Source organism: Dermacentor silvarum, chromosome 2 (assembly GCF_013339745.2).
Source record: "Dermacentor silvarum isolate Dsil-2018 chromosome 2, BIME_Dsil_1.4, whole genome shotgun sequence".
Classification (NCBI taxonomy): domain Eukaryota; kingdom Metazoa; phylum Arthropoda; class Arachnida; order Ixodida; family Ixodidae; genus Dermacentor; species Dermacentor silvarum.
The window spans coordinates 198,757,888-198,785,804 of NC_051155.1; the positions used below are offsets into that span (position 1 = coordinate 198,757,888).

The following is a 27,917-nucleotide window of genomic DNA, read 5'->3' on the forward strand; positions in this document are numbered from 1 at the left end:
CGGGCAGCTCGGGATCGCGTTGATTGCGCGCTTCGTCTGAATCACATTTCGTTGGCTGCGCCTGCGCACGCTGCCGTTTGCACGCGCCTTACCTAGATGGCACCACCATACTGGCGGAGGGTTGGGTCCTCTGCCCCCTGCGCGCTTGCCTTATAGGATATTTTCCCGCTGCCGGACAGCAAGCACTAGCGTGGCTCAGTGGTAGAGTTTCTGGTTGCCACGCAGCGGGCGTGGGTTCGATCCCGGTGGGAATCGGGTACTTTTTTTCGCATTTTCGGCGATAGCGGTTACGGTGGCATACACCGTCGGCGGCGGCATCATCGTGAACCGGAACGGCTATTGGAATGAGCCCACAACAGCTTACCCTGTAAAACATGGTAGACGTTCGCAATGCATGGCCATAACACCACTAGTGAAAGTTCATAGCTTCTACTCTCACAGCTTTCTTATCATTTCTTTCCAACTTTCTGGTCACACGTTTCTTAACCCCTCAAGGTATTATCATTTCTTCCCTCATTAACAAAACACTCGCACTCACCCCGGAAAATCTTAGACGCCTACTCTAGTATTTTAGGCTGAAAAAGTTCGGCGCAACCACCCAGGACGAACCACAAAGAGACAAGAGAAGCAATGGTGCTGATCAGCGTCAGTGCTTGTCTCGTGTCTTCTTTGTGGTTTGTCCTGGGTGTTCGCGCTGAACTTTTTCAGCTTAAAATACTAGAGCACCAACCAGACCCAACCGAAGTTTTATTGAAGTTCCCTGCTCTAGATCTAGTGGTAAATGCTTCCACGATCAGGCCGGCCATTGTTGGTGCGATATATAGGCGATGCGCCGACAGCCAGAGACAAAAAAATGCGGAAAAGATCTTCATAAAATAAAATTTATTCTTTTTCTACAGTTCGTCATAGTTTTGAAATAAATATGTTTTCTTTGGTGTCAATGTAGCAGCTTTATCTCTTCACTGATTCTAATATGTTTCTCTTAAAGAAACAGTGATTATTCCCACCAAAGAATCAGCTCAAACTAGAAGACTGTTGATGCGATTTGAAATGACCTGTCTTATTTGCGACTGCCATTGCTTCGATCTTAGCATAAATGTCTGGCACGTACCGACGCACACACATCCTAAAAACCTATAAATAGTATCGCTTTAAAACAATCATGTCTACGGGATGCCTACCGCTGTCCAAAATGCAAGCTAAAAAGAATCGTCAAAAGGGGCTTGATGCCAGCCTTTCATCGACGACTGCGAATAATCGCCTATTACATTAATTAATAGCGAAATCCTACGTCACTGAACAAGCGCCGTCACGGGCCATTTTTCTCGAGGTGTTGCGTGTCATTCGTATTCTCAGGAAATGCCCGTCCACCACCACGGGAAAACTGGCCAGGCACGTGGTCCTACGTTGCATTCGAATAAAAATTAATATCAGCACGTCATCCCTGCCCACGGTGCCCAAGTTCCATTGTGGTTCCCAGGAAAGCCTGCGGGATCCTTCTCTTCGAATTGCACTGGCAACGCCGTAGCCTGGTAGGCGTCGATGCGCTTCTTCATGATTGCCACGATCTGTAGGAATGATAGGCATAAATCAACGTGCGCACCTTTTCCATCAGCCCAATCTAGCGATGGCTGAAGAAACGCTAGCACTTGGATGGGCTATAACCTGCTAAGTCCGCTGTGCAGCAAGCACAAAACACCCCTCAATGCGGACAAAGAGAAATTGGAGGACGCTCAAGCTTCGGCTTTAAGAGTGGAACGCGATAGCGTTATGGGGCCCGTTCGCATCACATTTTTCGTTCTGAGTAGACTTCACTGCAACCCACAACGTGGGAAAGGTAGCTTACAAAAATCAAGCTTACACCGATTCCCTTATAGTCGGCTTCACTTTGAAGCACAAATGCATTGCTGGGAAGACATTTTACACCGGCATTATAAGCCGTCTCATATCAAAACGTGAAGGCCCTACGACCTTTTTTTTATTATTTTATTTATTGTTTGCTGTTGCCCCGAGGCGCGCACGTATCCAAAATTTGGAGGCGGCTTTAGCCTTCAAAGATCCCTGAATGTTTGTCAGGCTTCCCTGCAGCTGGAGCTTTTTTTTTTTTTTTTTTCACTTTCGCCTCTGCGCGCCGCTACCGTTTTAGGCAGCTGTGGAGGCAAGCGCCATCTGGATGGGTCTTACGCAAGTAACCTACCCGAGCCACGGCCGGGCTCAACTGGCGCGCCTGAGCGCGCCGCTGTTAATATCGTAGAAATGCTGCAAAAGGGGTTTCAGTCTCCCGTAACAGAATTATGTTTTCTCGTACATTCAAATTACAGTCCGACGCTATCATGTCTGTAGGTTGTAGTTAAGTCGTACTTTACGATTTTTCTGACGAATTTTACTTTGAGAAATTCAATTTTTGTTCACTAACACCCTGTATGGTCGGTGTGATTTGGGGCGAATTTCTCCGCCACGGACGCCGATGCCTACGCCAACGCCAGATTTTCTGCGACACTGGGCCCTTAACGCTGTCGCGTTAAAACTGCACCCGTGTACAATTTGGATACATACATTGGTACAAGGGGATACAGCAAGGACAGCGGGCATGCACATGAATCTCCAGTACAGAGTGCAACTAGTAAGTCTTTTTAATCATTTCCCGTCCTGTATTTTGATTATTTCTTCCTCTCTTCGGATGTTTCCTGTGCTGAAATCTCCTAAACTATCATAAGAATTGCAACGAATGAGATATTAATCTGAAATCAGTTACTCCATCAATTGGCATGAAAAAAGGTGTTACCACTAGGGAACAATGCATGCTGCTTTTGTTTGTTTCTTGCTTGAAAACTGAAATCCTATGTAGTAAAACTTAAGGCGGATCACTTGAATAATATTTCAGCACGTAAGAGACAAGTGCAGCTGGAGAAGAATAGGTTAGGGCAGTGTGAATCACTTGTCCAGTGCGGCCCATTCGGTCGCCATCGCTCGAGAAGTGCAGGCCGACACCACAATAAGTCCACGCGCGATCATGCCGCATGCGCGGTTCGTAACCAATAGATCTTGAACCCAACAGCTACCGAAAGGCGACACTGACGCAATCCTTAGGCAGCAGCTCGATCATTCTAGACAAGTTGGATTCACACTGTACTTTCTAATGAAGGATAATTAATATAATACCGCACAAAGCATGAACGTAGCAGGCTTCGCTCGGAGACATTTGCGTGTAAAAACTTTCGCACTCACAAGTAGGGGACACCCTCTACTCTAGTACTGGCTGGCAGTGCTGCTGACCTCCGAAAATTTACGCAACAAGCTCACGCGTTTGAAGGACTTTCTCGCTATGGTAATAAGCTCATAAGGTCCATTGCTCTCTGATGAAACATCAAGCTTGGCCTCATTCGCCTCTTTTTTTAAGTGAGTTAAGTGAACGCAGTATTAATATATACTGACCTCGGGGTATGAGCTGGCCACATTGTTGAGCTCGCACGGATCTGTGACAATATCGAATAGGTGAACGGAGTCCTCGGGGTGAAAGTGACCCCACGTCGGCACGCCACACTTCAACGTTGCTCTTTCCCGCCAGCGCTTAGGAAAGTTCAGCCGGTATGTTTTGTAAAAGCCACGCAGGACTTTGGCTGCCGTCGACTGGTAGAGCAGTTTGTCGAGGTCGCGGCTAGGGCGACTTCCACCAGGTCTCCGGTACCGCTCGCTCATGAACCCTGTGCCGTCCAGTACCAACTTGTAGCGCCACAGTCGCAAAGCCGCGTTGTGCAAGAACTTGTAGTCGATGTTGTAAAGCATCTCTACTCGAGGCGAGCCAAGTCCGTAGCACAGGTGCTGCCACATATCGTATCCGTCGAGCTTGCCAAGCGTCTCTACGTCACCTCCTGAAAGCGCATTCCGCAATGCAAGAAAGGCGTCAGCAGGAGCGTTCCATGGTGAGTCCACAACTTAATTTAGCAATCTTGTTACGCTAGGTGAGCGGTCGTTAGTACGAGCATATTGTGCCTGAAGCATTCGGCCTTGAGCTTGCCAACTCTTTCACCACTACTGAGGAAGAGATGCGTTAAGCAAAAAAAATTCTAATTTTCACCCGATAGGTGAAACATCGATTGCGATAGCAAAGTATGAGACAGCTATACGAGGTAAGGATAATAGTCTTATCGGCCATGTAAACTTGTAAATATACGCAAACAAATTAAATTAACAAGCATGATGTTACGTACGCACAAGCAAACATGAACACACCTCGCTCGATGACCGCGAGCAAATTTACCTTCGTGCCGCCTCTCGCATCAACGCGAAGCCGCGCAAACACAGCGCAACGCGGACTCTGTCCCCGTCGCAGATGGCGTTCAAGATAGAGCGGCCCGGACGGGCGCGCGACCGCGCCTTACGCAGCAGCCGCCGGAGTAGAACGCCCCCTCCCCCTCCCCCCCCGTTTCCAGGCGCGCGACGGAAGACGCCGCGCTTCCCACCCGCTTTCTTCCCTTGCGTACGCGAGATTGAGCGTCCATCGCCGGCTCACCCTCGCACGCTTTCACTCGCACATACAGCATACAGCGCGCGGCGACAATGTTATCGCCCTTGGACTTCATACGGGGCCTCATTGCGATAGCAAAAATGCGACTGGAGGACCTATATAATTGCTATCGCAATAAAAGTGCTATTTTGGGGTTTCCGGGGACCCCGGAAAAAAATCCGGAGTCCCCCACTACGGCGTGCCTCATAATCAAATCGTGGTTTTGACACGTAAAACGCCAGAATTCATTCCTCTTGTTGGAGCAGTCAAGTGTTCCATAGTTGAAAGAGGACAGGGAGCACAAGCTTGCCTCAGGCATGCTGTATATTCAGCTGCAGCTTTCTTGCTTGGTGAACCTATCAAGAACGCGAAAATAATATCCCTGCGCAGATAAAACCATTTTAACTTCTACTGTCCAGGCTTCAATGGCCATTGGCATCTTTGACAACGTGAAATATCCAATGAGCCCATTATTTCCCTTTGATCTTCTAAGCGATATGCAATATAACAAGTATAATGGACCCACCGCCGATTGAATATAACGTAGGTAGCCAGTCCGTGATGTGCATAAGCTGATGGGACACCCTTCGAGAGCGCACCAAGAGAGGACTCCAGACAAAAGCGGGCACCCTGGTGCCTCCTTCCCAGACCGTTCCCTTGGCTCCGCGTAGTGGCCAGTTGATGCTGCGGGTTGAGTGGAAGCCCCAGGGTGTACCACCGTTATCGCTGCAGAAGATGATGATGGTGTTTTGCAACATGCGAGCGTCGCTCAGCGCCTTGACCACTTCGCCGACAGACTGGTCCAATGCATCCACCATGCCTGTAAACGGAAGCGTAGTTACTTCGCAGCTACATTATACATCTCGATGTGTTCAGTCATGTTACACGTGTCGTATACGTATACAACTGCAGCAGGAGTGTCAAACAAGCAGCTCACAAGCACTGGTTCTCGCAGATCATTAGCCCCCCATAAAGTCATGGCGTTCAACGACGTGCCGGCTGAGAACATGAAATGAATGTAGCGAAATCATGACGCCCTTGAAATGACGGCAATCTATTACAATACCTGCATGATTAAATGACAAGATTGAAGCTTCAGGAGCTCCAGTTTGCGTCGAAGTTGAACCAGGTGATTTGTGGCAGATGATGATCTCTCATCATCTGTATTGGTTGAAGAGGCAGGCATTACTACCATGACAAATAGAAATAAGCTTAGATCATTAATAATGTTTCACTAACTATTTTTGTAATTATTAACCTCGGGGCTCACGGCGCAGTAGTAAAATTGAAGCCGAGCAGTAATGAAGCACTATCAGGTTAGCAAACTTGTGCTTTGCAGCAGTTTCGAGAAATGTACACCAATTCTGTGACAGAATTCGTTGATGCTCTATTTCACACTGTGTAAACATCAAGCATAAATAAAATAGTTCTTCACATGGCTTTCAAGACTGCGGTGGGAAGCTACCCATGACTTTCCAATGTCGCCAGCTAACGTCAGAGCACAATATAGCACCATTCTCGCGATGCCATGAAAGAAATGCTCCTTTACAGTTGAATGTGTTGGCTGCGATGGATCACTATATTGTTAATTGCTGCCCATGCGACAGAAGCACACACGTCGCCCCCGTAACATGTGCTCTCACTTGTGGCCTTCACCAGAGCTCATGGCTGACATGGCAGACGTCAGCTTCTTCGCCTTCTTCTGGCGATTCATCTCTTGTCGCGGATCGCATCCCGTCCCGTGTCCGTTCGGACAACGTCTCCTCCTTACAACAGCGCACCAGATAGCATAGAAACTCTCCACATTTCAGCTGGGCAGACTTCTGTAGTGAACGCCACATTGGCTGAAAGTTTAGACCATTACTGAATGCAGTCATCGAATCTAAATCTGCTGACCAACTTGTCCATCACAAACACTTGCAACATTTTTCGGCTAACCTGAACTGAAAACAATCAACATTGTTCTAACCGGAGAGGAGCCCTCGGTACCCAAGCTAGGCTGCTCATCCACACATGCCCGCAAGAGCCTTCAGATTATGGCAGCCTCAAAAAGAAAAAAAATAGGAAACTAGAGATGTGAGAATCATGGAAATTACGAAAACGAATTAAATGTAGTTTGCTAACAATTTGAATTCAGTTCGAGAATTGACCATTGGAAACCCTTGAATATGCATCATTTGTAGAATTGAACGCACTATATATTGCCGGATGTTTCTACCATATCAATGCAGTAAGCCTTTATACATCAATGATCTATTCACCAGTTTATGTAGGTGAGTGAATGCCAGATTACGATTATTGTCAAGTAGCGCTCTGTCCTTTCCACGGCAACACATCGTTGAGCCTGTCATTGAACACGTCAATCGTTCCTTTGAAGCGTACAGGAGACTCGTGTGCAGAACACTTGGAAGAATCCGAGTTGTTCATTGCTTTGCTTCGCCACAAGGATGGCACAACCTCCGATGCTACTTGATTCAGTTAATGTTTGCACCTGCAACGTTAGTGTTGCAGTCAAAAAATGTTAGAGTTTCGTTTTTTTTTTTCGGCTATATGACACACAATCCGATATATTCCCCCTTTGCTATAGAACTTCCTGGACAATGTAGCCCATCAGCGTTGAGGCGTGACGATGACTGTACGACGCCTACGCAGTGACAATGAAATAACAAAGGAATGGTATTGGACGAACGACACAGGCGTATAAGTATGACGGCTAGACGATAATGAGATGTAGATTGCACATTTATAGCGATAACGACGACTCCATGATGACGGTGTGGTGACGGCGTTATAACGATTACCGAATGAAGAAGCGGGAATGACGACGATTTCACGACCAAGAAGGCATGGCGACGATGGTCGAAAAATGACAATGACTCAGTAAAAATGACAATGACTCGGATAAAAAAATATTAGCACTCAAAAATCACTAAAATGAATTCTGACGGGGGGTACTAAGTGAAGGAAAAGGCTAAAGATTGATGGTCGACGTTATGTCTAAGGCTTTCGCCTTAAGATCTCTTAGGCGGGACTAAAGGGACTCCTGGGGACTCATGACATGAATGTCATGAAATGCGCGTCATATAGGTCATAGAACAGCCGCCTACGTCTTGGTGCTCTCATGGTCGTTTCGTTAACTTGGTAAGCTCCCCGCGCACTGCTTCGCCCGACATCGATTCCCACAGGGAGTGGGGGATCTGCCGGTTTTTTTCTTGTTTCGTTTTACTGGGTAATATTCTTGTTTAGTTTAATGCCATCTTTACTGTTTGTTATCATTAATGTTTCTCAGCGTTACATTTTAACGCTTGTGTAATGTTTCGACTTTTCTTCCCGAATGTTTAATTGCTTTTTCATTTGTAACGCCATTCTCCTCTATAAAGCTTCGGCGAATGAGGGTATTTATAATAAATAAATTAAATAATCAATGACGAACTAGCAATGACGTCGATAGGTCGAACAATGTTGTGTGACCACGATGGCATGGCGACATAGGGATGGAGACGACGGCATGACGAGAAACGGATGTCGAAGTTGCAACGATTACGACGCAATATGTCGGCACCCTCAGGACGGTATGACAGTAAATTCATGAAGACGATGGCTTGACAACGCCATGAGGAGAATAGCATGACGAAGACTGTATAAGCACAACGCCGTGACGATGGCTATATAACAAAACCTGTATGACGACTATCGCGTGACGGATGACGAAGCTGGAGTAACTACGATGACACGACTAAGACGACATGACGATGACGATACGGCAAAATATGCAATGGTATTCTCTATGTGACGACGACGTAATAACGATGATGACATGACAACGGCGGCATTATCACGATTGAATGATAGCACAATTAAGATAAAATTACGAACAAAAAAGTCGCTGTTGTTCCCGGAAGGCAAAGCATCAATTGCGATAGCAAACTAGTGGGCAGCTATACAAAGCAAGGATAGTAGTGTTATCGGCCGTATAAACTTGTAAACATTGGCACACTAACTAAATTAACAAGCATGGTGTTACGCGCACACAAGCAAACATGAACGCATCCCACTCGATTACCGCGGAAACTCGCTGTCAAAATGCTGGAGTGAGTAAGTGCGGCCGCAGCAGCGAGCGAACTGAGCTTCCTGCCGGCACTCGCACCAACGTTACCTTTCACCACTGTCACACGAGCACCCCAAAACTCTTTTGCGTAAGCGGTCTTTTACCAAGATTAATGACTTTTTACTTAAGAGGTGTTGCGCAGCAGACACACGGCACCAAGGATCTCTTTTTAGCGTTTCCTTCTGGACACGCTACCAAAAGCGTGGCGCTAGCGTTCGAAACAAAGTCGGTCAAAATAAACTGGTGTATCTCGAAATATTAAGTGAAAACTTATTGTAGTACACGTTTTTCAAATAAATTGGATGCTCACAACGCCGCGCGCGCAGTTTTCCTCGTCCGGGCGCGCGTCTGTAAGAATCATCACGTGACATCCCCGACCCATGCGACTTACGAGAATAGACAAGAAAATGAACGTTAGTGGGTTTACAACACCTTCTGCGAGACTTCAGATTATTTTTATGATGAGCCTAGGCCACAGAAAAATACGCATTTGCTTATTTTCTTTAATATATGATAATTGCTGGCGCCCACTCGTTTCAAGGCTACTCCTTTTTGGCCGTAAAGGAGATCGACGAACGCCGCTTCCAGAAAAGACCGCTTCTGAAAAAGAGATCGCTCCCTGTCGTGTGTCTGCGAGCGAAACTCTTTTTCGGGAGAAGACCTTTTGCTCAAAAGACGAAAGTCTTTTGAGCAAGAAGTGCCCCTGTGACAGGGGTATTTGCCGCGAAACACAGGGTGGGCGAACTGTGCCCCCGCCGCAAATGGCTTGTGCGAAGAGACAGCCGCATGAGCGACTGCCCATGCGGCTGTCTCTTCGCACAAAGTCTTTTCGCCTTGTTTTGATGTGAACTGTCCGCCTAGCGTCGACGGCGGGCTGCGGCTTGTAATGCTCTCTGCACAGCAGTCTGCTGAGCCCGATGATGCCTGGTTGTAGCCGCGCACGTAGATCTACGATTCGCTTCTTCAGCAGCGGTTCGTACCTTGCGAGGAGACGCTTTACCGTGCACCGAAGAGGTATCCAGAATACGTGGCGAACATCTCACATAGGAATCGTGTCGATTGCGCGCCTCGCCTGAATCGCGTCTCGTCGTCTGCGCCTACGCACGATGCGTTTGCAGGCACCTTAACTGGATGGCGCCACTACACTGGCGGAGGCTGAGGATCGCGTTTTTTTTTTTCTTTTTTTTTTTTTTTTGCAGCGAAGCTATTAAAGCCAGGCGTAATTTTGGTGCGTAGCAAGAAACTACCAAGAAAGAAAAGATGAACTTTCCTTGCGAGGCGGGATTCGAGCCCACGTGCCCCCGGTCCCAAAGCGAGTGTCGTAACCACTAGACTATACAGCCACGCCTGCAGAGCATGCATTCATGCGAACTATATGATTGCGTTCGAGCGTCGTCGTCTTCGTCCACAGCTGGCGCGTTCGTACGCTCGTGCTCAGCGAGGTGAAGAGGTTTTACGCGCTATGAGAGCAGAGAGAGACGCATTCACGGAGCGGGTCTCCTGGAACGTGGTGTCGGCATTGGAACGCGGTGTAGGTGTTGCAAGCTGCGCTATGCAACGCGCAGTGACTACTAAGTGGTTAGTTTTGAGATAGGAAAGGTTGGCGCTATCTTCTGCACTCCTTGAGCAAGCACGGCTCAGCGCCAATTGGGGAGGGGACTGTGGGAGAAAAAGGAGATAGGAGAGGAAAGGTGTAAATGTCGCCATGGCAGGAGCCAAGCAAATCGGCAGGCAGGAACGCGGTCACGCCATTCGGGGGTAGGAGCCATGTCAGCGGGTGTCAGGCCTGGTGCGGTCAGCCAGTCAAAGGCCGGGTGGTGGGCGGCGGTAAGTCCGAGACGCGCGAAAAGAAATTATAATGACCATGAGTAATAACATGAAAAGTTCGCGTGCACTTCCGGAAAATGCTGGGCTACGATCGCCCAGCTTCGCGTTTCAAGCGTTGCGCGACCGAGTGCAAGGTTAACAAGCTTAAGCCTTTTTCTTTTTTTTTTTTATTGGGCGCCTCGTCTGAATGGTATCTCGTGGTCTGCGCCTGCTGACGCTGCATTTGCAGGTGCCTTAACTATATGGCGCCGCATACTGGCAGAGGCTCGGATCGTCTCCGCCTGCGTTTATAGGGCATTTTTCCGGTGCCCGATAGCAAGCGCTTGCGTGGCTCAGAGGTAGAGAACCCGTTCCCACGCAGCGGGCGCGGGTTCGATCCCGGCGGGAACCGGGTACTTCTTCGCATTTCCAGTAATAACAGTTACGGCCAGTGGACGCCGTCGGCGGCAGCAGCGGCAGACACCATCGCGAAACGAAACGGCTACTGGAATGAGCCCATAACAGCTTACGCTGTAATAATAGAGAACATGTTCGACACTTTTATCGCTGCCACAACTGTCACAGGCAGCACTGTCAGCCATTCTGATGCGCCAAGCAAGTGCCTTCGTAAAATATACTCCAAGCCCCAGTCCGCAGGGGGCATGGGCCATGGAGCGGACGTGTTTACCTCGGCTCCGTGTTTTCTCTGTGCTCCGCTGGCCAATTTTCTGATTACAATAGAAAGCAGTACAGCATCGGATCCTCGAAGTCACCGCGAACCGCCTGATACCAAGATTCGAGGTGGGAGTTGCATTTCCGCAAATTACGGGACTTTTTCTGAAGGGCCCGTTGGGACTGGTAGGCCTACCTGCCCCGCGAGCATGGCAGATATACGCATGGGAGACGAATATTTTGCTGGATCCAAAGGCAATGATGGTATTTAGGCTGGAAAGTTGTAACTAGCCGAAGATGCCGTACCACCAAGGAAGTCGTTGACGAGAAAAGTGCAGTGCCACGTAGTCAGCAAGAGCATGGCGGCGCCGCCGACGGGGGCAGAGAATCCGTCATCGGAGCGATCAAGAATCGGATTGTCAAGGTCTCAAGAATACCCAAGCTGCCCGAGGAGCACAGCGAAATCTTCATACAGCGACGAAGAGGACTTAACTTCAACAAGGTGAGCACCACAGCCATTGGTGCTGCAGTTATTGAGGCGTCAGGTCTAACGGTGGAGCAAGCCCGTGAAGACGTTGTTTGCCCTAACTTCACCCAGAATATCGTAGTAGTCATCAAAGGGGTAAATCAAGGTAAGGGTGCAAACTGGTAAATCAAGTTGCACACACGCACGCACGCACACGGGCGCACACGCACACACACACATACCCGCACACGCACACACACACATACCCGCACACGCACGCACGCGCGCCCGCACACTTCGGACAGTCTAGACGAAATGCGGAGTCGGAGGGATAAGTTCAGGCGGTTCAAACGAGTACGCCGCAAACCTAGCATGTTCGTGTACATCATGTACGAGCATGAGAAGCTTTGTTGCTGTATCTCCTCTTGATAGCGGGATGGGTTCCTTCACATCATCTTCGCGAGACTTAGCAGCTGCATAGGCATGTTCTCTGACCATGATGCTGCAGTGGCCTGGAAGCCACTGAAAAGTTACGTCATGTCCTTTCTCTACTATTTGGTCATATTGCCGCAAGTCTGCTCCTAAACATGTGTTCTACGACGGTAGCCAGCGAGCCACTGTGTCAAAAGAGCGTCTGCTACCTCTCGCGCGCCTGCTTGGTTTCGTGGGGTGGCGCAATGTGTGCCGCTCGTGCACGCGCACGAGACAGGGGCGCGGACCATCACTGGAAGAGAAAGAAGTGCGTTCGGCGCAGAGACGCTCGTGTGGAACGTTCTTGAAAACTCTTCGTGTACATAGTTAGTTGCACGGCACAGGTTCGCCCTTAATAAACCAGTTTTTGTATTTTACTCCTCGAAATACCGTTACAATATAACCGTCTTATTTCCAGCACTAGTTGGTCTTGTGGTCCACGACGTAGAGCGGGTAACAGACATTGCAAGGCTGTCTTCGAACCGGTCAACATATGCTCCATCTTGGTATAGTGCTTCATGAAGCATACAAAGCACGCTGCGAAGTGCCGCAAGCTCCGCCGCAGGAGACGTACTCTGGTGAGAGGTTTTAAACCTGATCGTAACTGTTTTAGATGCGAAGCAGCTTATGGTCGGGGCTATCCTCCCTCCATCTATCCATCCACACCCGCACTGCGCATGCGCATCCTCCTCCCCCTCCTCTCCTTGTCTCATCTCTCCTCTCGGCATTCGTCCTCTCCCCTTGACGCTCCTCTCCTGTCCGGATTGCGCAACGAATGACAACACCTGCGGCTCCGCGCGCGATAATGCGAAGCAGCTTAGGTTAGAGCCGCGACGGCAGGCGCCCCAGAGGCACCGGCAACAGTCACCAACGCCGCGCGTGTTCGGTGCGAACGCGGGCAAAACGCCGACGGCGTCGACAACAGTTCTGCGCGTTGCTGGTGCTGCTGCATGTCCAAGTTTATACAGCTGATAAAACTACCTTGAGTCGACCCCATGGCTGCTTCGCATATTACTCAGGGTTTCCCTACGGGAAGATGGTGTAATTTTTTGCAGATGATTTTGTTAGGTCAACAATATTGTTGAGCTGCCAGTTAAAGGATTAAATAGAAATGTTCGGCACTTGATTCGATATTCAAAGGTCATTTTTCTCAAATGTTATTTGATTTGGCTCAAAGTTGCCTTTTCCAACACTTCTAAAAAGAAAAATTCATTTTGCGTCTTTAACACTAAGCCTAGAAGGGACCAGTGCATTCTGCTGACCACGGAGACTGCTCTGTGCACATCTCAACTCAAGGCGATGCCGCGCTGATTGTCTCATCGCGAAATTCGATCTCTTACCTGCGTATATTGTTCTGTTCCTTTCTCCTATGTAAGGGAACTTGTCGACGTTTTCTTGCGGTGCCTGAAATGGCTCAGGGTCTCCGGCTCCATGCGGAGACTGATGACTCAGCAGCAGAAAAAGCGGCTGTGAAAGGGAGAGCAGAAACGGAACACAATGTGCGAGCGTGCACCGCGTGCACAATGGCTGGAAATGGTAGCCCGCCTTATACATTCATATATAATTAGACAGTTCTTAGCTGATTGTGAGATAAATGAGGAATTACATGCTCCAAGTAATCTACACAAAGCAGAAGTTCATCGGTAGATGGAGGCCTTCATTTCTTCAGTTGCTGCCTTGACGAAGGCAGTGAATAAGGCGACCTTCCGGTTGAGCCACTCTTCATTTCCATCCAAAAACATTTACACGTGTGCAACTTTTATGCATGATTTGCGATTCGTGTTCAATTAGCAAGCAAACGTGAGTACGAAAAAAAAACGGACAAGTTTGCACTCCGTTGTGCAAAGCTTAGGCAGAGCTACAGCGTCAATCCTCAAGTCTTAATGGCTGCTCCTGCTAGGTATTAACTTTGTTGCTGCTAGGTCTTAACTTGGTTTAACTTAACTACGCATGTAGAAAAGGTATTCTCGAGCGATGATTTTTCGAGGTACCTTCCCTTTCGCGAGACTAGCGCTCGACGCGTCGGCGCCTACGAGCGACAGCGTTCCTGGCATGCCAGAAACGCAGGCAGGCAGACAGGAGCAGTGTCTGTGTTGGGCGAAGCGAGCGCGAACCAGCGCCGGCGGTTACTAGGCAACGCGAGGTGACGTCATCGCTACTGCTTCGGCGCATGCGCGGCTAGGCAACACGGACTGCGTCGGCAGCAGCTCTGCGAGTAGCCTCGTTGATGCTGCTACCATTTGTTTCTATATCTCGCTCCCATTTTCTCTTTCCCTCTCCCGAGCATTGCGCGCACCACGCGCATGCTCTCCTTCCCTCTCCTTAACGTCCCATGTCAAGGCAATATGCGCTTGTGCGCACGGCACGGAGATGAGGCGAGGCACACGCCGCGTGGTTGCTAGGCAACGCCGTGACGCCATGGCCCGGCGAGGTTTTGCGACAGCAGGCGCCAGTTTTTATGGTTAGCTAGAACGGCTTCGCTGTTAAAAAGCAAAGCAGAAGAGCCTTAACATAAAAAGGCACTATTGTTCACTTATGCTGCTTTATTAATACACAGCTTATAAAATATAGCCACACGAGAACCCATCTAACACCTACAGACAAAATTCGTATACGCGTCAGACGTGCCTACCCATGTCACGGCGTAGAAAAAGTTCAAGCAAAAATAATTTGCCTTGCTAGTTTTCTTGTGATTGGAATAACAAACGGAAATCTATCTGTCACGCAGACTGATGTTTCGTTTAAGGGTTTGCTGGGCCCATGCAATTGAATGTCCCGATGGTACTGTCTGTGTCCTCAGATTCGTTTCCGTCTCATGACCCTTACGGCGTCTGCAAAGTTTATTGCTTCTTCATTACAGTTATATACAATTGTCATTCCTTGGCATGAGAAGTATTACTCACTCTGCATGCTAGAGCAAGTGCTACCATGCAGCGCACGACTGACATGCATTTGTAACATGGTAACGGGAATGTTTTTTCCCAAAGGCTGGTTCTTTCACCGTTAGCCTTTCAACATTTTATGGGAATGCCCGATATATATTTTATATGGTTTGGCAATAAACCGGAGGTTGCTAAATTACTTTTTCTTGCATTTAATTTGGTGTATTATGAATGCCACCAGACTACATACATTGTTTTTTAAAGCCCGTTGCGTAAGTATGACCCATTACATTCTCTATGACTTCGTTCATTTCTTCCCTTGGCCATCAGCATTTTTCCAAGTAATAGTTATCACCCATTGAGCAGTAGCCTGACATATCAGTGAAATACAGTAACTGGAAGCAAGTGTTTTCAACCACTCCATCTGGTCGCCCAGCTGAATGTAACCTATTCTACGTTTGCTTACCTTTGACTTATTCCGGTTACGGATGAGATGCTGGGCTCTTTGCGTATACAATGTCGTAGAATAGGAGCCGTTTGCAGACCACAATGGATCCATGTTGAGCCAGAAATCCTGACCAGTGTGGTTTTCCTGGAAGACATGCAGATTGCGGTACAATATCCGCACCGTTTACTGAGCACTCACGTGCGGCTTCTATTCGAATTGGAAAGAATTATGCAGATCTAACCCATCTGTTGGAATCTTAGAAGCGAAGCTTTCGCGAGGTAGTTGTTTCATGCAACTGATTATTTTATGCACAGCGTTCTGCAGCACAGTGATTACCTGCCTGCCAGTGAAGTCGGCAAGGCGCTCAGATCCCCACCATGTGACCCACGTGACTGTGCACTACACTGTCTCCGGCATTGCATGGCCCCCTTTGTTGTGACACTGTATGGGCACTGATCCTGGAGATATGCAACAGTAAACTGCACTTTACTAAGCGAAATACCGGGCAATCAGATGCGCCAAATCCCAAGCCCTAGCCTTGCTTGCATGCTTGCTTTATTAAAGTAATTGTGCTTTTGATGACGCGTATTTGTTGCAGTGAGGTTATTTAGGCATCATTTGTTTCATCACTGCGTAATTCTGCAGAAAACAAGACAAACAACCAGGGCACCTGTACGGGTAGTAAAACTGGTAGTGATGTCCTGCTTATGAGCGAATAGGCAAGACCGCAGCACCTAGCCATGGTCAGGAAAGTCCGGGATAGGGAGCCTACAAAACAGCGCTTGCATGTAGGCTCCCTAGTCAGGGAATGTTCGCAAACAAGCTTCGCTTTTATGTACCCGGCTTGGCAATGTGTAACACTCAGGAGCATACGTACGAGTGTTACGCTGTGGGTGTAGTAGTTCTGTTCTCCGCTGTAATAGCCATAAAAGCTGTCAAAGCCCCGGCAAGTCGGAGTTAGGCTCGTCTTGTAGTAGCCAAGAGCCCACTGCGCACAAGAAATGAACAACCTTAACGTCACCGTGCAGTAAAGCTGGTACTCAAAAAAAGAATGAAGTGTGTGAAAAACATCGCACCAGACTTTGCTGCTGCGTTTCATAAACGTTGAGATAACCTTTGCAAGACAATTGCACAGGGTATTGCAGCAATAAGCTAGGTTTTGCTTATTAAGTCGTTAAACCATATAGATGTTCGAAAACCGTATTCTGACCGTAGGTAGGTAAAGAGAAATGTACATTTTAGACGATAGTACATTATTCTGAATGCTTGCGAGGCGACTGTATATAAACTCATAAGGCGTCATAAATAGTGAACGACCCTTTTTCTTTTTTTTTCCACGACACCTGCGCCCCAGAGGCCAGATGAAGGCGCGGCGTGGTATAATGATATTGCAAGCCTTAAGTATACGGAGACGTATCATGGGCACACCTGCGCTGTGTACAGACTAAGTAGCGGTCTAGCTGAATGAAAGTGTGAGCCGGTGTGCCTAGGCATCAGTTAATGAGGGAGTTGCACAAACAGGAACTGAAAACGTGGATACCTTGAAGCCCAATGGCGCAAGAATAATTCCAAAAATGACCTAGAGCATTCGTGAATGCTGTCTGAACACATGCCCGAAGCGGTAAATGCCGAGAATATTTGTGAAAATACGCAAACATATGTTAAGTCTGCGCCTGGGTCCCACGAGAAGCGTTTTACGTGTGAACACTTGTGGATGAATTCTCACTAATGCTATACAGTCGCACAATTGTGTTGCATTGTGTCTTTCATATACCTAATGCGCCTGTTTGTTTCGTCGTGGTATGAAGTGATGGTCTTTTAACGTAAGTCAATTTAATACCGTTCCAATCCTATATATTATGTACACACCATGACATGGCAAATCAGTTTGGAGGAATTTCGCAAGGTGGAGGAATTTTCATGAAAGGAAACATTTATCATCCACCCAAATGTAGCACGAAGATACAACGGAAACCCATAATACGGGTTTTACAGAAAAAATGCTTCGCACATGAGGAAAAATTAGTCCTGGTCCGGTCAGAATACTACAAAAATTGGAGGACGCTTAAGCTTCTCCTTTAAGAGTAGAACGCGATAGCGTTATCGGGACCCGTTCGCACCGCATCGTTCGCACCCAGCAAGCAGGCTTCATTCACTGCAGCACAGAACGTGGAAAAGCCAGCCTACAAAGACGAAGCTTGTGCGAATCCCCTTAAAGACGGCTTCACTTTTAAACAGAAATACATTGCTGGGAAGACGCTTCTCCAGGGGCAATATATGTCGTCTTATATTAAAATGTGAAGGCCCTAGGATCATTTTTCATTATTTTATTCATTGTTTGGTATTGCCCCGACACACACGCGTGTCCAATACGCATTTTTGACCTGCCGAGAATGCCAGCGCTACCTGGATAAGATGTTCGCAAGTAGGCTACCCGAGTAAGCCGGTGTTTTTGGTAGAAATGCTGGCAAAAGAGGCTTGAGCTTCCTCGTAACAGAATTATGTTTTCACGTACATTCGAATAACACTTCGACGCCACCATGTCTAAGTTGTGCTTAAGTTGTACTTTACCATTTTATTGCGATAGCAATTATATGGACACTTCAACCGGATTTCTGCCGTCGGCGTCGCCGTCGCCGTCGCCGTGAGGTTCCGTATAGATAAAATCTTCGCCGCGCGCCGTATGCCCCAGCGGAAGCGTGCGGGGACGCGCGCTATCACGGAGAGCGAACGCACTCAATCTCCCACGCGCAAGCAAGGAAGCGGAAAGCCAGCGCCGGAGGGAGCAGGGGGGGGCACTTCTCTGCCAACAACCGCGATCGTCGCTCGCTCGCACCGTCTCTTATCTCCACACGGCTCTGACCTTTATGCGCTCAGTTTCCGTTGAAGCGATAGACCGCACGTACGTTCGCCGCTGCGGCGTATGCGCTTGCTGCCAGCGTTTTGACAGTCGTTGTCTGCAGTCATTCAGTGTGAGCTATTCATGTTTGTTTGTGCGCGCTCACACCACGCTTGTTCATTCAGTTAGTAATAGTCGGGCCACATTTTCCAACGCACGCTACACATGCAATGCTGCCCGGATCGGCAGTGCAGCGCTACAGCTGTGTCCCTTCGCACGCGCTGCCCACGGGAAGCGCTTCTCATCAACACCACCGTTTCACACGCGCCTTCTCGAGGTCATCGAGTCTCTCTTCATGTCGGTCTACTTACGCCGCAGCACACCTGCTTACTTAATCAGCTCATGTTTACTACAATTCATATTGCTACCAAAGCCGCTCACCTTACTTCGTATGACATTGCTGTGTTGCTATCGCATTCATTGCTTCGCCCTTAGGGCGAAACTGACATTTTTTTTCTTCTGGTGGATTTCAGTGTGAGAAATTCAATTTTTGTTCAATATATATATATATATATATATATATATATATACATGTACATGTACATATATATAGACACACATTATATGGGTGACAGGCACTCGAATTTTGTGATTTTTCTTTCAAAATTATGAACGTGCAAAAGAAAACTCTTCGCAGAAATCCTGCACAGTCGCCAAGTCATCATGCCCAAAGTTTCAGATGTGCCGCACGCGTTCATGGAAACGGAAAATACACCAATTCCTTTTTTCCTTCGAACACGTTTGAACCCATACAAACCGGCTCAGAAAGCCCCGCACGTTTCAAATCAGTTTACTTTTTGCTGCGAAGCTGACGCAGAATCAAACCGAAAAGCTTGAACCTCATTAACCAGAACTGAGCCCCCCCCCCCCCCCCCCCCCCTGGAGTTATATATAATGTGCATGCATGCATGCATGTATGTATACACACACGGGCACGTCACAATGTGTGCACTAAGGCAGCGTCACGTCACGCTGTGCGGCTATCCATGACAAGTGTCTGCAGCGCGATTATACCGTACAGCACACGTGTGCCGTCATACCTCTCTAATCGGACTGAAAACGCTATGTTCAAAAACTACGCGCATGTCAAACTTAGTCAGGCCAACACAAATGAAACGAAGGTGCGCTAAGGCGTTTGGCAATGAAGCAAACCGAGACCGCCACTTGAGCTGGTGGATCGGCATTCATTTCGAAAGCGAGTACACCGGTCTTGACCTAAATTGAATTTCCAAGTGTTAGTGTTTTAAAATGCCTAATTTTCACTCAGTACCTGCGAAGGTGCCTACTGCCACGGGAACCACGGGGCAAAGCAAGTGCAGTGACAGAGTAACGCTGATTAACAAATGAAAGATCGTATATTTAGATTACATAAGAGGACGAAGAATCTCGTAGAATTTATCCCGCTGGTTGCATCTTAGCCGCTTTGAAGTTATGGCAGCTGCACGCGTATGCGGGACGTGTACGGAATGAACCACACAACTGCGATTCAGCGCTTGCGTATGGCACATTGTTTCCCCACATACGCTTGCGCCACCTCTTTCCAAGCTGGGTTTCTGTTATGAACGGATGCAGCTGCGATAACAGCTGTGCACGGGCGACGATCTCCGAGTGCTAGCGTTCACTGCCGGAAATTCGAAAAAGACTGTCGGCGGCGCAGTTATAAGGAAGCCGTACCTTTCCGACGAGATGAGTGTCGTATCCGAGGTCCTTGAGGTATTGAGGCAGTATCCGTACGTCCGACGGCAACCCCCATGGATCGGCTACGTCAAGCGCGAGCCCCTGCATTCCTGGATGATAGGTGCAAGAAGCCGGGCAAGCGATTCAGCCGTTAGGTTTCAAAAGTAAGATAATGTATATCTGCGGCCACAGAGCTTTTAAAGTGAACCGGATGGAGATATTGGCGGCTTGGCGTGCTCTTGCACCTGCTACTCAGACGCAGGAGACAGAGAGACAGAGACTTTTACTGGTGCCTGCAATCACGAGGGCGGACGCAGCATCCCTCCGCCTAGCAGACGGCCGAGAACCCCTGGGCCTCAGCGGCTGCCTCGGCTAGCTGGACGGCTCAGACCTGGTCTTGCTGGTCTGAGCTGAGCAGCAGGGTCTCCCGCTGCTGCCGGTTTTGAATTTTGCGGCCCTCGAAAGGAGCCGCCTTCGAGCATGCCCATAGATTATGTGGCAAATCCGCCCTACCTTTACATAATTTGTATTGATCGTTGTATTGCCCTGGATAGAATCTGCTGCCTGCCACCGGGTTTGCATACATGTTTGTTTGCAGGAGGCGCCAGGCCACCACCAGTTTCCTGGTTAGCGCGGGATGAGCTGGTGGGTATCGGGTCCTTCCCAGCCGATAGTAATCGGTTATTTCTTTGTTGCTGACTATGCGGTCTCCTCTCGTTCCCGGCTGGGCCGGCTCACTTGCTCGGCGAGTAAGTTCTCGACCTACGTTGTGAGCCACCTCGTTGCCAGATCGAGAGGAGTGCGCGGACGCCCTAATAATTTGGATCGTCCCGCGATGACGGTCACTGGTATTGTTTAGAATTTTGAGCACCTCTGGCGAGATGAGCTCGTTCGCGTAATTATGAACTGTAATTTTTGATTCGCTTAGGATAATTCTCGCTTTCGTGGAGGCCACCGCTAATGCTATGGCGGCTTCCTCTGTAACTTCGGCGTTGTCCGTTCTCACGGTGCCGCTCGCGAAGGAAAAATAAACGTATATGCAAGAGTTAAAGAGTGCACACATATGTACTTCGAATCATACTGAGGGTGCAGGCACACAGCGTCAATGCCGTTTAACAAATTTACCGGCGGTGGCATGAACTTAAGAAGTGTTTTCAAGACACATGGAGTTCGCAAAATGAATCGTCGTAAGCACACGAACACCGAGACACAGAGCCCGCGACCAGTAATTAAATAACAAGTGAAGATCGGCCCTACAGGTGACGTCGCCGTAACAGTTTGAAGATCGTTTTTACGATGTTACGAATCATGTGACGGTATGACTATGAGAAAAGCCAGAACGGATTCTTGCAGTGTGCGGAGGAATACATAGAAAAAGAAGTTAATCGTAGAACTTTCATGAGATGCAATTAATGGGATCTGTTTCATCTGGCAGATGGAAACATAAATAAATGGCGTTGCAACGGTGACGTATAGGAGTTAAAAAAGAAACTACAGTCATGTTGCAAACTGCACATAAAGAACAAGGAATGCTGTCGTGAATAACCGATGCCAGAACTGCATCACCAACGAAAAAACCTAAAAATAATCGTATACTAAGAACCGCCGCAATAAGAATACAACTTGAAGAGAGCAATGGAAAAGCTTTTGCGGTGACATACTTGAGCACCACATCTCACAATATCTGGATAATAAAGAAATCAATTGCGCTCCAAAATCAGTGGGATTGTCAATTGCAACTAGTCAGGTCACAAGATTTAACTCGACATTTTACCGCAACCATTTCGCAAATTTGACGATGTTGCTATGCCTTACAACTGAGTTAAACAATCCTTTTCAACACTTTCCTGCGACTTACGCGCTAAAGAAAATTGCAACCTTAAGGGTGTTTTATCGTGTTGATAACTCCCTCTCTAACGGTCATAGAAAAGGGTCTTTGGGTTATTAAGTACATCCATTCGACAATGCGATTTATGGAAATTGCAGCCTTTCTCCCAGTGTGTGTCTTGCTGAAATGGACACTAAGTTTTATTTTTTCAGCAATATTGTTATTTCCTCAATACTTTATACTTAAGGTCCGTCACTTACCGGTAAAGCACGATAATGACCAATTTTAGCACAACGAACAAGGTTGAAGGAAATAGGGTTAAATCAGATTTCTCCCCGAAGTTTGCCCTTTGATACAGGATAATAATAAAAGCATTGGAAAACTGCAAAATGCCCACCTTTGCGAGCAAGTGGCAGAGGTGTAATAATATAATATTATTGATATGTCAATATTGCCACGTAGAGTGATGATGAAAAAACTGTCGCAAAACGGTGAATGACGAAACGGACTTTATCGGGCGAACCTGTGCCCACAAAAGTGGCACTCAAAGCACAACGATAACGGCGAACGCAGTCGGCCATTGTCCAAATCTGATCAGGGGCGAAACGCGTCGGCTTTTATACATGAGTCATCGAAGGTTCCAGAGTAATCCCTGGTGCCCGCGTGTCTTCCAGAAAGTACTAGACAATTCTTGTCGCTCATACAATCAGATTACATAAGCGTCGGTGACAACAGACAATGGATAGAAACATCGATAACGTTCAAGAAACTCAGATAGATGCAGGCGCGTCCTGCGCCGAGCGATAATGTTTAACATTTAACATTTGTTAGCCCGTGAAAAGCGGTCACCGGTGAAAGATAATCAAATACAAGGCACAAAACATATATACAAGTGTACTTGCTTAACACACAAGCGAGAACAGTCCTATATAAAATATATGTTCAGTGCCTGCCGGCTTTGAGTGAACGAAAGCTTGTTGCTTTATTTAGTAGCCACGTATACATGAATAAGACACCGATGCATTGCCTCGCATTTCCTGCACGTCGCATACATGTAAACAACGGTAATGCATATGGAAGCGAATTAACGCACCGCTGACGTTGCTCTGCATGGTAGCTGTGACGTCGAAAAGATTTTAGCCAACTACGTCACGTTTGAAGAAGGATGGCTCATTTGCATAGTTGGTGTTTCATTAATTTTGTTGCAAAAACGCATATGGGTAGCTAATAAAACAGGACGCCAACAGAAAGAGACTACAGCCCCGCCTGTCATTCAAGACCGAGTGTCACGCTACACTGAGAAACACGAACTCCTCCCACACAACATGGTAGGGTTTCGACCCAACCTATCCACCCCATGATGTCATGTTAGTCCTAAAGAAACAGATCTTCGACGTTGAAACAAGAGACGTTCGAGGCATCCTCGCCCTCAATCTCACGAAAGCATTCGGCACCGTCTCGCACCGCTTCGTACTAGAGTCTGTGGCAGGCCTCGGTCAGAGATTTCAGGAGTACGTACGCTCCTTCCTAAAAGAGAGAAGCCCAACTGCGAGTCTCACAACTTAAGTCGGACCCCTACACGCTGGGCTCCGTCGGAACCCCGCAAGGCTCAGTCATCTATCCATTACTATTTAACATAGTGATGAAGGGACTCGCAGACAAACTACGAGACATCCGAACGTAAACTGCGCTTTATACGCCGATGACATCACCATCTGGAGCCCTGGAGGCTCCCTGGCAGACATGGAGCAGACATTACAGTCTGCCCTAGATGTCACGAAAGAGTACCTACTAGACACAGGAATGAAACTATCCTCCAAGAAATCGGAACTCTTACTATTTCGCAAGTCTTGTCAAGGGGTCCGCTACCTAACTCCTCTAGACGAACTTCCGATCGCGCTGCACACAAGAGATGGACAACAGATTCTGCGAGTCAACCTACATACGCATTCTTGGGCTCCCAATCGAAGCCACCGGATGCCACGGACTCATGATCAAATATTTAACCGCCAAAACCGAAAACATGATCAAACTCGTCCGCGGTGTCTCTGGGAGCAGGAAGGGTCTCTGCGAAGAGACCACATTAATTACGTCGCTTCTGCCCACAACTGGGCGAAAATAGAAAATAAAAATAAACACACTCATGCGCAAGAGCCGCAAACAGGTCTTGGGCATTCCATAAAGAGCAAGTACAGCAAAGGTTGATAGCTAGGCATGCACAACAACATCGACGAAGCGATCGAGGCTCAGACTATAGCGCAAATTTACTCCGCTTATCCTCGTCCAAAGCCGGTATACTAATCCTAAACGAAGCTAATGTCTCCCCCTCTCCCTATCTCGAGCACGTGGTTACCCTACCGAGCGAAATTAGAGACAGCTACAAAGTCTCACCGTTTCCCAGAAACGTCCACCCACAACACAGTGTGGGTAAGCGCCGAGCCCGCGCCCGCGTGATTCTTGACCGCACCGATGCGGATCGTGAGGCCACCGCATTTGTGGACGCGGCCCAGTGCGGCAACACATCGACTTACGCGATAGCAGTCGTGGACGGCAGCGGAACGTTGCGATCATCGGCATCGGTTAAAACGACCACCAGCGCTAACGCAGAACAGATAGCCGTAGCCATCGCCGATTGCGCTATGGAATAACATTATATGGCACATGCTCAGAACACAAAAGGCAAACTATTAATAAGCTTATTAAACCAATAGTAAATAGTTTATCTTATGGAACAGTCTTACACACGGCTTCTGCAAAAGAAAAATACTCTAAACTAGGTATACTCAAGGTAAGGGAAATGTTTCGGTTTTCAGTGGTTCTGCGACACTATTTTGCAAGTGATTTCAGAGTAGCTGTCCACAAAGAAGTGACACTAAGGAAAACAGAGAGATACGTTAAGCCAAGAGTTTTTACAAGCTATGGTAAAAAAACGAGGAAGTATTATGTCCCAGCTGTATTTAACGATCTCAGTGACGATTTATGCAATATCGTAAAAAGAAGAACACTGGTGAAACAGATAAGAAAGTGGTGCTTAGAAACAATGCTAGAATGACAATTCTGTGTGGCTTTAGGGTCATGATCTGTTCCATGTTTACTCTTACATCATGTATCTAGTCTACCTGTCACAGCTTGTCATTTTATACTTGCTTTTCCATTTTTTTATTCCTTTCTTTATTTTTTTTTATTTTTATGTCGCGCAGGACGGGATCCTGCTAGCCGGTTTTTTGTGTATCGTTGAGCCTTGTAACCGCTGATGTATCCACCAGCTGCCAGCTCAGCCGACAAGCGCTAGGTGCTTAGGCTGACCAGCAGATTCACGTGTATGAAAAAAAAAACGGGCGAATAAAACTATATATCCCACATTTACCCATGTCCTCAAGGGCTCGCGTGCCGCAATTCGGGCCTACGAAAGCGGCAACGTATCTAAAGAAGTAGCGCGTATACTACTAGCGAGCTCAAAAGAGAGCAAACTATGCCTCTCCTGGTTCTCCGCTCACATGGGGAAAGACATTCACCCACAGAAACCTAACCTCGATGAAACGGCCCACGACCGTGCGTGAGAACTTGCCCGCCGCGACGGTCCCACGGGTTTCGAGGGGCTGGACCGTTCAGTTTAATGACCCGCTACTCACTTACCACGAAATTACCTCACACTATCGAAACGGCGGAATCAAATACCCGCTCCCGCACACCCAACTCGAACGTGCGCAGGCAGCCGCCTTTCAAATGCTACAAACAGACTCGTATACGTCACGACGCCTACTAAGTCACTACAACTCAGACATCTCGGGAAATTGCCCAGACTGCCCAGAACTTTATTGCTCACTCTCGCATTGCTATGGCAATGTACCGCCTTGCCAAAGGGCCCTCTCTCCAGTGAGCCCGAATAGGAAGCCCTCAAATATCCAAACCTCAAACTCAAGGCCGTCCAGAGGGCCCAAGAAATATATATATATAGCGGAGCGTCCCCACGTTCCCGTCCCGACTTCGGCGTCGCCTAGAGGAGCTCCCCGCGTGGAATCTCCAACGGCTTAAAACCCCTCAGGACCTGAATAAAGTTCTTGACTGACTGCTTCAATTCGAACTGCGTAGCCATAGATTGCCAGTCAGGTGTGTTACCTCTCGATCACTTTGCCGATCTTTATCTCATGGAAATAAGACCTAGAGGTCTGCAAAGCGCTATGCTAGCCGGCACTCAGTATTCAGGGAAACATCCACATGCATCTAATAAAACATCCACATTGGAGGCTGCTCTTGCACCACATGCACGACGCAGTTTCACAGAAAAATGACCTTGTATACCTACGAGTTTCAGTGTGCCTTTCATATATCTGACTTGGCTAAAGACTGTTGGGACTACATACTCCCGACCGCAGCATTCGCACAACCACCGGGAATAATAGAGCATCTTAAGAGTGCAGCAGCGCCACAAGCTGCTCTGGTAGGCTGACGCAGAGGGCAAAGTATGCTCGTTATAACACCTTACGACGGGGATGCGCTACTTCCACAATAAACGACGTGTTCTTACCGGTGGAAAATTCATCCGCATGTACTATCAGCGTCAAATCGAATCTGTACAGTGAAGCACTGCGTTATGCGCTCCGCTGTTCGCGTTTCATTTGTCGCCGATAGTACCTGCGTATGTTTAGTCCCACCGATACTGCATGAAAAAGTACAAGACTTACTGTGCCTAATATTGCGCCAGTCCCGATGCTACACCAGAAAAAAAAACATAGGCCTTAAGAACAGCATGCGCCCTATTGGCTGACGCGCTATGATTCAGTGATGATTGGCAGCTGATCTATAAAACAAGACCGACCTGAAACAACTTGAGCGAAGGCAGTGGTAAAAAACGAAAAGCATTGTACGTAGCAAAGAAAAGAAAACTTTTTTTTTTTTTGTCAGTACACCACCGGCGACGCCTTATACCTTAAGCAGCAAGTTGACATACATAGCCTACTGTGACCATATGATGTGGTCGAACAATGACTTGGCGCAAACCATTGGGAAATAGACACTATTGCCATTTGACTTGCTTGAAATGTGGAAGTGCCCGAGCACCCTTAAATACTGCAAGGTGTATGTTTCGTAGAAAACACCCTTTTATCACCCGAAATTATCACCTGTTATCACCCGAAATCGTTATAACGATGGCAACCATTTTCGAAATTTTCAGGGAAAGTCAGGGTTCAAAAGGGCACTTAGACACCCAATCCACCCTCGAGGACGTAGCTTTCCCGAGAGTGTACCGTGCTTGAAACATCTTCAATCAAGAGCAGCAATTAGCTCAAGCAGTTGTAGTCCTCAAATCCCGCCCTCCGCAGAGGTTATTTGTATTACCACAGTCACCGCAGTCCTTTTCTTTTGTGTGTATGTGTGCGTGTGCGTGCGCGCAGACATAGACAAGGGGGAGAAAGAAAGCGAAGGAGCAGTATGGCAACTGCAAGTGTAAGGGCCCAACGCCTGGCTACTCATTATGAAAGAGTGAATGGAAGCGTAGAAACAGAAGAAATGAACAACGAGCCACGAAGAATAAATAAGAATATTACCGATAATACAGCAATGAAGTGGAAACAAAAGAAAAAGAAAATCGCCTACTTGTAGCACTAAAGACATGAGGTGATGCAGTAGCGAAGACATTTAGCACGGCGGAATGAAAACAATACGACATGATTCCAGCACAACGTCAGGTGAAATTCAGTCCAATGTAAAGGGACGCACACAATGCACTGAAGTGTGGAAACACATTAGACTATCCCATCCATGGAGGGTGTCGCCTGTGTACAGTACATGTGTGACGATTGGTGGGGAAAAGTTAAACTGGTGTTACAAATCCCCACCTGTGCGTATCGGATACAGTCCGGTCATGAGTGCTGCCCTTGAAGGAGTGCAGGCTGGCTGTGCGTAGAAGTTATTTAGTATTACGCCGTCTGCTGCAAGGGCGTCCAAGTTTGGCGTGGGTATCTGAGGGGAGCCGTGAAAGCTGACGTCGTCCCATCCCTGTAACGTACACATATGAGTTAGCTCGTGAGCATACCCGTGTTTCGAAAAATAGTGACGCTCAAATTCATAAGTTGCGAGAAGACTATAATAACCCTTGCCCCCTTGTGGTCCTAAAAGAACAAAAACGTTCAAATTTCGGCCGAGCTTATC

General features: G+C 47.8%; 1 protein-coding gene across 1 annotated transcript; it reads right to left on the minus strand.

Annotated features, from left to right (window-relative positions):
• Positions 1-1,430: 1,430 nt before the first annotated feature.
• Positions 1,431-27,759, minus strand: LOC119440650 (arylsulfatase J). The gene is made up of 8 exons (XM_049662999.1): positions 27,605-27,759; positions 19,934-20,046; positions 16,238-16,348; positions 15,379-15,504; positions 13,371-13,497; positions 5,034-5,327; positions 3,436-3,872; positions 1,431-1,568 (listed from the first exon to the last, which is right to left on the minus strand). Exons 1-8 carry the CDS (start codon positions 27,630-27,632, stop codon positions 1,431-1,433), a joined length of 1,374 nt encoding a protein of 457 aa, XP_049518956.1. The 5' UTR covers positions 27,633-27,759.
• Positions 27,760-27,917: the final 158 nt, after the last annotated feature.

What these genes read in the sequence shown, in the direction of transcription:
- LOC119440650 (XM_049662999.1), bottom strand. Translation starts at nt 27,632, where the DNA reads ATGACCGGACTGTATCCGATACGCACAG. An exon ending in ACTGTATCCGATACGCACAG is followed by an intron (nt 20,047 to 27,604) that starts GTGGGGATTTGT and finishes CCTATCATCCAG; the next exon opens with GAATGCAGGGGCTCGCGCTT. An exon ending in TGGCCAGCTCATACCCCGAG is followed by an intron (nt 1,569 to 3,435) that starts GTCAGTATATAT and finishes TCATTCCTACAG; the next exon opens with ATCGTGGCAATCATGAAGAA.